The sequence below is a fragment of the Sapajus apella genome, unplaced genomic scaffold (assembly GCF_009761245.1).
Source record: "Sapajus apella isolate SASKATOON/1434 unplaced genomic scaffold, GSC_monkey_1.0 scaffold267, whole genome shotgun sequence".
Classification (NCBI taxonomy): domain Eukaryota; kingdom Metazoa; phylum Chordata; class Mammalia; order Primates; family Cebidae; genus Sapajus; species Sapajus apella.
In genome coordinates, this window is record NW_022437207.1 from 162,811 (window position 1) to 173,280 (window position 10,470).

General features: G+C 65.6%; 1 protein-coding gene across 5 annotated transcripts in view; it reads right to left on the reverse strand.

The window, feature by feature from the left end:
* Positions 1-507: 507 nt before the first annotated feature.
* PPP2R3B (protein phosphatase 2 regulatory subunit B''beta) overlaps positions 508-10,470 on the reverse strand; it is a 41,698-nt gene continuing 31,735 nt past the window's right edge. For 4 of the 5 annotated variants that reach the window (XM_032271933.1, XM_032271935.1, XM_032271936.1 and 1 more), the window contains exons 5-11: positions 9,939-10,095; positions 8,433-8,481; positions 7,955-8,044; positions 7,607-7,782; positions 6,368-6,486; positions 5,671-5,777; positions 508-762 (exon numbers count right to left, since the gene is read on the reverse strand). In XM_032271933.1, the coding sequence (XP_032127824.1) occupies positions 612-762; positions 5,671-5,777; positions 6,368-6,486; positions 7,607-7,782; positions 7,955-8,044; positions 8,433-8,481; positions 9,939-10,095 (849 nt within the window). In that variant the 3' untranslated portion in view covers positions 508-611. The remainder of the gene's footprint in view (positions 763-5,670; positions 5,778-6,367; positions 6,487-7,606; positions 7,783-7,954; positions 8,045-8,432; positions 8,482-9,938; positions 10,096-10,470) is intronic. The other variant, XM_032271934.1, reaches the window with a different exon arrangement.

A 10,470-nucleotide genomic window follows, 5' to 3' on the forward strand; every position in this document is an offset into this window, starting at 1 on the left:
CAGCAGCCGTCCCCTGGGCGGTGTGGCCCTGTGCCCCCAGCCGAGCCCCCGCCATCTCTCCTCGGTCACGGGACCACCCTGTGCGCCCACCTTGGTCACGGCCACGCGTCCCGGTGGACGAACGGGGCGTGTGTGTTGCTCTCGGGGTGGCCCCGGCCCCCCTCCTTGCGTGTGTGACGGAACACCCTCCATTTATTCCAAAACAGAAGTGTGACCGCCACACAGGCTTTGTGCTTCCCACAAAACGCTCCTGCAGGCCGAGGGGCTCCGTGCAGGACGGGGGAGGGGTCCGGGGCCGCCCCTTTCCTGGGAGACGCTGCCGCCGGGGAGGTCGGGTCACCGCGGGGACTGCAGAGGCTGGGGGTGTCCGTGTGGGAACCTGTCCCGTTCCCGAGCGGCCCCAGAGTGTCCCCCAGGCCGGTCCCCCCGGCCCCACAGCTCCAGGCAGGTGCAGCCACTCCCCCTTCCCACGCCCCCGCCGCCCCGAGCCGGCAATGACGGCGCCTCTGAATAAATAAAAATTTATCATTCCATACAAACGCACGCGTTTTCCGCAAAAGACAACGACGGGACGGTTTCCACAGCGGCCGCGCGGACCCCCGTGGGCGGCGTCACAGCGGCTGCAGGTCCTCGTCCCCGCACGCGAACTCGTACAGGTCCACGGAGCCCAGGGGCGACGGCGCCTCGAAGAACGGCCTCTGGGCCAGGGGCGACCGCAGCGCACTCAGCTTCTGCTCCACGGGGCTGAGCTCGGCCTCGAACCTGCAACGAGAGGATGGTGAAGCCGCGGGGGCCGCGCGAGGCGACGCGCCCTGGAGACGGCGCCATGTTTTCCGGAAACGCAGGCCGCTGGGCCGCCAGCCCCGAGCCCCGAAGCCGACCTGGAGCTGCAGGCGCTGACCCAGCTGGGGTGCGGCCTGCGGTCACAGGACGGGCTGGAGCCCCCGGCACGAGGTCCCCACCGCGGCCTTCCTACCGGGGGAACCTGGGTGGCGCGCGTTTCCCCGAAGCTACGCGACAGTGACTCAGAGCAGCGCTGACCCGCCTGGACGTGCTGCGGTGTCCGCACGAGAAGGCAGAACAAAAGCCCAGGATGGGAAACGGTTTCCGAAACGGCGCAGCCGCGCTCGGCTTAGACGGATTCTCCCAACACGCACAGGAGAGCTCCGGGGGACCGGACCACACAGCAGCACCAGGACTGGACGTGCGCCCGCGGTGAGCGTCTCGGCAGTGACGGGGGCACCACCCGGGGCCACCAGCCGCACAGACCCTCGGAGATGCCGTGTGGACACGTCTGCTCTCCAAGACGCCCCCCGAAGCCTGGCGCTGAGCTCCCCACAGGCCCGGTCACCCCGGCCACGGATGTGAGTGCCGCCAGCCAGGGCGGGAGTGGACATGGGGGAGGTGGCACGTGGCTACCTGAGCGCAGGTATGGGCGGCAATGGCGGTGGACACTGGTCAGGTGGGGAGAAGGCGGACAGGGGAGGAGGAGAATGGGGAGAGGAGGAAGAGACAGATGGTCGGGGCACAGCGGGAGCCCCAAGAGCCCGGCAGGAACAGGAGGGGAGTCTGGGGAGGGGCGGGGGTTACAATGCAGCTCTGTGGCGACCATGGGTCGGGAACAGGAGAGTGTTTTGAGCTGCCTGTAAGTGAGGACGCCTGACCCGGCGGCTCCCAGTGCCCACTGAGAAGACAGGAAAGGGCCTCGGGCGTCAGCGGCCCACGCTGCTGCGGGAAGGCACGTGGAGAACAGAAGGAAAACCCGAACAAGGCCACCAGAACATCAGTGGTACTCGTGGTTCCGTGACAAGATTGAAATCGATCGTCCTTACCCATGCCGATCATACAGAAAAACAAATCGGAATCAGGCACGCGGGAGACGCCAGCGCCGTGGAAGCCGCAGGTGTTAAACTCCCAAGCAGGAAACATCACCGACGGTAACGAAACCACTTCGGTGAACGCGCCAGTGTCTGAGGCGCGCACACCAGCAAGGCTCCCTCAAGGGCGGAGGCGGGGGCTCAGGCCTGTCATCCCAGCACTGGGGGCCGGAGGCGGGCCGGACCCTTGAGCTCACGTGTTCAGGACCAGCCTACACCGCATCTCCCCAAAAATCCGGGCGCGGTGGCGCTCCCGTCATCGCAGCTACTCCGGGGGCTGAGGCGGGGGGACCCCTTAAGCCCGGGAGGTGGAGGCTGCAGTGAGCCGAGACTGTCCCACTTCCCTCCAACCTGCATGACAGAGCCAGACCGTCCCCCCTAAAAAAGAATCACGGACGTGGCCTCAGCCGGTTTCTGATACGGTCACTTATTTTTTGTGAGATGGAGTTTCGCTCTTACTTCCCAGGCTGGGGTGCAATGGTGCCATCTCGGCTCACGGCAACCAGCATCTCCCGGGTTCAAGCACTTCTGCCTCAGCCTCCCGGTAGCCGGGATTACCGGCGTCTGTGCCACCATCTCTCTCTCTGTCGTAGAGACGGGGTTTCACCATGTGGCTCAGGCTGGTTTCGAACTCCCGGCGTCACGTGATCTGCCCGCCTCGGCCTCCCAGTGCAGGATTAGAGGCGTGTGCCACCACACCGGCTGAATTTGATTTTTAGTTGGAAGCCTCTCACGAAGCTGCCGTTCCCAGTGGCCTCCCTGGCCCATTCCACCAAACGGGTCCAGGAAATTCAAGAAAATTCCGGTAACTACAGTTCTGGGGGGAGCACAGCGGGGCATGCGTTGCCCTGACGGTAGTCATGGCTTTGTGGCTATGAAGGTACATCAAGGCGCAGGCATGGGCACCCCCAAAACGTCCGTCGTACCACAACAGAGCGAGCGGTTATTGAAAAACCCAGGCCCCCCCGGGGTCACTGGTGAATTCTAGCAGCCATCGAGGAACGAAGAAACAGGAGTGTCTACACGCTCTTCCAGAAAACACGGGAGAGAACACTGCTCCCCCTTCCCTGAGCCCGCATTACCCCGACACCAAAGCCAGACCCAGATATCGGCAGAAAATCAGCCGGCCGGGCGCGGGGGCTCACGCCTGCAACCCCAGCCCTTTGGGAGGCCGAGGAGGGAGGATCACTTGAACCCAGGAGTTTGGGGCCGGCCTGGGCAACACAGTAAGACTCTCTTAAAACAAGAAGCTGGGTGTGAGACGCAGTCCTGTCGTCCCAGGTGCTCGGGAGGCCGAGACGGGAGGATCACCTGAGCCCGGGAGGTGGAGGCCGCAGAGAGCTGAGATCCCACCGCTGCACTCCAGCCCTGGTGACAGTGAGACCCCGCCTCAAAAACTCAATCAGCAAACAAAACGCTGCAGATAATCAATACTATACGAGGGTAACGTATGACGCAGGAAGATTTATCCTGGGAACACAAGGCCGGCTGAAAACGACGCAGTGTGACTGACTTTATGGCCACAGACAGGAACCACGGAGCGAAAGCATGTGAGAAACCCAGCCCCGGCTGTGAGGACGCCTCCGAAGACCAGGCCTAGTGCGGCACCCGCTTACTGCTGCGTCAGGGGAGACGGCCCCCAGGGCTGGGAACCATGGCCGTGCGCCCTGGCTCCCCCCAGCCCCCCAAATCACACTGCAGCTTCCAGGCCAGGCAGCAGGCCAGAGGAAGATTACAGGTGGCTGAGGCCTGTCATCCCGGCACTTCGGGAGGCCGAGGCGGGCGGATCAGCAGGTGAGGAGTTGGAGACCAGCCTGGCCAACATGGTGAAGCCCCGTCTGTAGTAAAAATACAAAAAGTAGCCGGGTGTGGTGGCGGGTGCCTATAATCCCAGCTATTCAGGAGGCTGAGGCAGGAGAATTGCTTGAACCGGGGAGGTGGAGGCTGCAGTGAGCCGAGATCACGCCACTGCACTCCGGCCTGGAGCCACAGCAAGACTGTCTTAGAAAGAAAAAAAGCAATACAGAGCGCGGTGGGAGGGCAGGAAACGTGCCCACTGACGGACACGGCGCTGTCCACGCAGGAAACGCCAAAGACCCTGCTGAGCGCGTTTGCGTCTAGTCAGCGGATTTCCCGAAGGCGCAGAGCACAAGGTCGATAAACGTATTTCTAGATGCTGCCGACAGGTAACAGGAGACAGGAATCTCAAAAGGACCGTTTAGAACCCCAGGAAACCCACAAAACGCTCAAGTAGACACGTCACAACATCCGGCCGGGAGAAAGGAGAGGCCGTAACTACGGCTGACGGACGGCGCCCGTGGACCGGGCCACGCAGGGCGACGAAGCGGGCAGCTGGGCCCACGGCTCCGTCCACTCGGCAAGATCTCACTGAAAGTGCGGATTTTTTTTTTTTTTTTTTTTTGAGACGGAGTCTCGCTCTGTCGCCCAGGCTGCAGTGCGGTGCCGTGATCTTGGGTCACTGCCACCTCCGCCTCCGGGCGCAAACGGTGTTGCCGGCACGCTGTCGTAAAACGTTTAGTAGAGACGGTTTCGGCACGTCGGCCAGGCTGGTCTCCAACTCCCGACCTGAAGCGGTCCCGCCACCTCGGCTCCCAAAGTGCCGGCACTGCAGGCGTGGGCCCCCGCGCCGGCCTCCGCAGAACGTTTTGTAGAAGCAGCTCACTTTTATATAAAGGCAAAAAAACCCGCAGAGCCAGCACGGGTCGGAACAGCAAAGGACTGAGGGGCTCGGGACGGGATGGCGACAGTGGCCACGTCGCTCCCCACCCACGCCGGAGTCCAACACGCATTTCCACGGGGAGGACGGGCTGAGTCTAAAATTCTAAAACGGCCCCGACAGCCCCACGTGCCACCGGAGTCGCAGGCTTCTCCCCGCAGGAACGGACCGCACACGGCGTGGCTGCTGCCACCACGCCCAGGCCACCCCGTGGCTTTGCAGAGGTGGTGCTGGGACAGCTGGACACTCCGAGGACAACGGGAGCCTCCCTCCGACCTTCACACCCCACGGGAACGGTTACTCAACTGGACCTGAGACCCCAGTCAAAACAGCAAAACGTGGAGGGGAAATCTCTGGGTTTGTGTTGGGGAACGAGTTCTCAGAAAACACAGCACATGCTCAGCTGCAAAAGTCACACGCTAGTCAGCGCCACTCCCTCCACGTTCACAGCACCGCGCGGACACCACGTGAAGACGGCGAAGACACACGTCAGAAACTGCGGAAAACGTCAACGTCACAGATAAAGGGTCTGTGTCCTGAGAAAGCCTTCAACCCGGGGAGAAAGCAGTCGGCCCGGACGGCCTCCTGGGGCCTCCAAGGCTGGAAGGGGACAGGGGACCCAGAATGGCCTCAGGCCCGGGGGAGGCCGGCAGCCACCGACCCCGCAGCCCGCCCGGCAGGCGCCAGCCGTGGGCTGAGAACACACGTGCACAGGGAAACGCGTCTTCACTCGGCCTCGCTATTCCTCACCTGGTATGTGAAGCCTGAGAGCCAGGATCACCGAACTCCACACGGCTGTCCTCTCCTGTCACATCCCCCCACCCCTCCTCACTGACCCCGCATCCCCCGTGTCCCCCCTCACTGCCGTATGTGTCCCCTCCTCACTGCCCGTGTCCCCCCCTCACTGACCTCGTGTCTCCCCTCACCGCCCCATTTCCCCCCCACCGCCGTGTTCCTCCTCATCGCCCCCATCTTCCCCTCACTGCCGTCCCGTGTCACCCTTCACCGCCCCCCGTGTCCCTCCCCCCACCGCCCCCGTCCCCTGCAGGCACTCACCCGTCCTCCCAGGGCTCTCCCGCAGCCTCCTCGGCCACCAGGATGTCGTACTCCTCGGCCGCGTACTTCTCCCAGTCCGAGAGTTCGGAGCTGCTGCTGTCACTGTCCTGGAGGAAGCGCGCATGTGAGGGACACGCGTGTCGCAGCCCAGGCTGTCTGCCCGTCTGCTGAACACGAGGTTCTCGCACTGTGACACCAGGGCCTGCAGTGCTGGCCTGAGTCACAGAGTCAGAGAAAGGGGGAACCCTGGCCTAATCCCGCCTCACAGGGATCTCACCGGTCCGAGCCTCTCCCCAGGCGTCTTCCCCCAGGCTGTCCCCTACCTGGCCATCCTCCTCCCCCATGCCCCATTCTCTCCTACCCCACCTCTTCCCCTGTCTCTCCGGGCAGTCCTCCAGTCCCGCACCTCCCCCTGCCCGTCCCCTCTCCTAGGCCCTTCCCCCCCGCCCTCCCCCGCCCGTCCCCTCTCCCCCGGCCGCCCTGCTGCCTGTCCCCTCTCCCCCGGCCCTTCCCCCCCCCCCACCCGTCCTGTCCGTTACCAGTCCCCTCTCCCCGGGCCCTTCCAGCCGCCCCCGTCCGTCCCCTGTCCCCTGCCTGTCCCCTCTCCCTGGGTTCTTCCACTCCCCCCCGTCCGTCCCCTGTCCCCTCCCCGTCCCCTCTCCCCGGGTCCTTCCACTCCCCCCCGCCTCGCGCTGACCCTGAGCAGGGACAGCTGCTCTTTCTGCTCGTGGTCCAGGTACTTCTCGATGTTGAAGAACGTGTCGAAAAAGACGTGGGCGAGCTTGCAGCGCTTCAGGTCCTGCAGCGTGATCCTCCCTGCGGGGGCGGAGCGGGTCCGAGGCGTGAGCGCGGCCTCCCTTGCGGAGCCCGCGTGTGCTGCCCGTGGACGGTCACACGGGCTCCAGCTCCCAGGCAGCGCGTGGAACGTGAAGGGCGGACACGGGAGGCGGCCCTGGGCGGGACCGGCGCGGGAGAACGGTGCTGGGGTCACCTGCGCCCGAAGGATGCGTGGGCTGGGACGGGGAAAGGTGCGGGGAGGCGCGGACAACGGGGACCCCTGCATGTGAAATTACGGAGACCGGAGCTCCCGGCGCAGGTGGCACCAGAGAGCTTGCCCCCCGCCCCCCATACTGACAACCAGGGGGGCCACGCACAGGGCGGTGCGGCTGGCAGGGGCGTGACAGTAGGAAGGGGCGTGGCGGGGGAGGGGCGGGGCTGTGGGAGGGGCGTAGTGGAGGGAAGGGCGGGGCGGCAGGAGGGACGGGTCCGCAGGGAGGGGCGGGGCGGCCTCAGAACCATGTCCAAGTGAAAGCCCGGAGCTGGATCCCGAGACGCAGGGCAAAGCCAGGCAGCTGGGTGGGCACGCTCTGCTCTGCTTTAGAGGGCACTGGGTGGGGGTGCAGGAGGAGTTGGTGCAACGGGTGGGGTACAGTGGTGAGGGGAATAGACGGGTAAAGACTGCCTTGTGCGGCCTCAGCAGGAACCCGGCCCTTGGTCCCTCAGCCTGGTGCCCACGGCCCCTGTGAGCCCCGGCCCTGGGCTCTGCAGGTCACCGAAGGGGTGCCCACGTCCTCAGCACGACGTTCTGGCACCCCGACACCAGGGACCTGCGCCGCTGCCCTCCTCACAGTGGGCGTGGCCCTTTCCCAGGGTCCCTTCGCAGCAGGGACACTGCTCCCAGGGGGATGTCCTCATTCAGGCTCCTCCCCTCACCCTGGGCCCTCCCCGCTCACCGTCCCCCCACACCCGGACCCCCTCACCCCAGGCCGTCCCCGCTCACGCGGACCCCCTCATCCGTCCCCCCCCAACCCGGGCCGTCCACCCTCACCCCGGGCCGTCCCCCTTCATGCGGACCCCCTCATCCGTCCACCCCCACCCCGGGCCGCCCTCTAACCCGTCCACCCTCCCCCTGGCCTGTGCCCTCGCGCGGCGTCACCTTCGGTCCTCGGCTTGACGAGGTCCAGCATCTGGCAGAGGCAGTCCTGGAAGGGCAGGGCCTCGATGGCCATGCTGTCCAGCCTCCGGCACTGCTCCTCGTAGAAGTACTCCAGCTCGAACATGGACAGGGCGCCGTCCCCGTCCAGGTCCATGCACCGGAACCAGTACTCGATGCTGCGGCCCGAGAGCTGTGAGCGTCCCAGACCCCCGCCCCGGGCCCTCCTGGCACGCCCCTGCAGCCCCAGGCCCCGCAGCAGGCGTGCACACATCCACTCGCAGACGCATGTCACAGGCCAGGCTCCCAGCTCCTCCACCATTAGAGGAGCACGCTGTGGCGGGGACCCACCTGGTCGGCGTCTTCTTGTCTTCTTCCGAGATGAGAAACCACACGAAGTCGGCGTAGCTGATCTTGCCCTCCTTCTGCACTCTTCTGCCTCTAGATTGGAGGCCAGGATGGACAGACGAAGACGCCGTCAGGGAGGGCAGCACAGGCAGGGGGCCCCTGCCCACGTCCCCGGGCGAGAGGAGGCCCCAAGACCCAGCCTTCCTCCTGCTCCTCCAGGGGGGAGACAAAGGCCACGCGGCCACACGGCTTCCCCCAGGTCCAGGCGGGGTCCCCCCATCACTGCCACGGCCCCGGGTGCCCGCAACGACCCCTTCTCAGGGCTCACGGCGCCCGACAAAAACCCTGGCCTGGGCCATCCCCTTCCTCGGACCTCACGTGACAAAGGTTCTTGTGTCCCCCCGCCCCACGCGGGGGCAATGAGATGGCCCCGAGCCCTCACTCGGCAGTGGCCGACGTCAGGAGCCTGAGCCGCACGTACCGCGTGACCGCTCCCGAGAAGATCCTGTCGATCATCTTGGTGGAAATGGCTGCAAAGGAATTGGGGCTGATGAACAGCCCGCACGGGGCCTCGGCCATGATGCCACGACCCCCAGGGCCGCGCCTGGACGCCGCGCGGACCGAATGCCGGGAGGCGGCCTGAGTCTGGGACGGGCCTGGGGCCCCTACGCCCCTGCAGGCTCCTCACGGGTGCCCACCGCACTTTCCCGTCAAGCGGGGCCAGGCCCAGCATCAAGCCCACGGTGTGCAAAGCTGACTGCGGCTCAAAGAACAGTTTCTCAAGAGCGGAGCATTCACGCGTGCCTCAAAGGTTCTGCTTCTACACGGACAGTTCGATCACAAGAAGAAACACGTTTCAACCGAATGTCACAAGAGGCAAGAGTGAACGCACTGCGGCCGCCAGCCCTGGCGCTTGCTCTGTCCCAAGCCGGCCGTCCCTGAGGTCACCAGGGTCTCCGGGACGCATGGGGCCAAGATGCCCGCAGCTTCAGGCCGCGCCACGTGAGAAACAGCCCAGCCGGCCGCACCCGCCACCCTGCCCCAAGGCCCAGATTGGGCCCCACAGGAACAGAGAGACCGGCGGCCGGCACGCGTTCACAGGGGCACGAGCGCTGGGTTCTGGGCTGACTCCCAGCTGTGCGAGCGTTCGCACGGGCCACGCAGGGCGGCTCTGCGGGGCTGCGCTCCTTTCACAGCTAGTTACGGGGCTCAGGGCTTAGGTGTCTCCCTGAACTGCGTGAGGAACAGATCCGGGAAATGCTACGTCTGCTCAGGTGCGCATCCTACGCCGGCTGAGTGGGGTCCACCATGGCCACGTGGCCCAGGGCCAGCCGCGGAGACGCAGGTGGGCGGGGCTCACCCTCGGGGAACCACGCAAAACACGCAGGCGAGCTCAGAAATACTCTTCTTGTTAATAAGATTTTCTTCGGGGGTGGGGGAGGGAAGGAGACTTAAGAAAGCCACACAGGAATACGTCGGTTTTGGCTCCTGGAAGTCTCCGTGAGCCTGTGAGGGAAGGGTCTGCGCGCTCTCTCGGGTCCTAACGATGAAGACCTGCGACGATGGTGTCGCAAACGGGCGGCTGTCGGAGCCTCAGGACCAGCGGACCACACTGACCCTGTAGGCGCCAGCCGCCAGAGGTGTGGTGCAGGGACGCACGCCGGGACCCAGACACAAGGAGTGGCCTGGGGAAGGAGAGGCAGCTGCGGGCCCGGGAGGCCCGTGAGAGAAGGCGCTCGCTGTTTCCATGCTCCGCCTGCTCCTCTGCCCTGCGCACTGTGCTGGGTGTCCCCGCGCCCGCCCGCCCCTCGGCCCCACGCACCGTGGTCACTGCGCTCCGTGTCCCCGTGCCCTGCCCACCACTCTGCCCCACGAACTGTGGTCATTGCGCTCCGTGTCCCCGCGCCCCGCCCATCCCTCTGCCCCACGCACCATGGTCATTGCACTCGGTGTCCCCGCGCCCCGCCTGCCGCTCTGCCGCACGCACCGTGGTCATTGTGCCGCGCCAGGTCGTGCGCGTCGATGAGCAGGTCGTGGTCCGTGTCCAACTCCCAGAACTTGCAGTAAATGACGTAGAAGTGCTCGTAGGAGAAGAACTCGGTCAGCTGGTTGATGTCCGCCTCCTCCTCCAGCAGCGCTACGTTCTGCCAAAGGACACGGTGGGGGGGGGCCTGAGCGCGGGGCCTCCGAGGAGACGCCCCAAGGCCGGGTGCCTGCGGGCAGGAGGAAAGCTGGGGCGGAGGGCGGGATCACTCCGTGAGTGGTGGGGACTGGGCAGCTGTGGTGGGGGGTGCTCCCAGTGGGGGCAATTCCAGGTTGGGGAGCTCCAGCATGGAGGCAGCTTGCTAGGCGGGAGTGGGGGTGTGTAGTCCCAGGTCTACACTGGGACTGGGAGCCCTCCCAGGACCTGGGGAGGCGGAAGGGAGGGGGTGGGAGAGAAAAAGCGGAGGGAAGGGAGAAGACAGAGGGAGGGGAGGGGGAGAAGAGGGGAAAGAGGAGATGAAGGGGAGGGAGTGGGG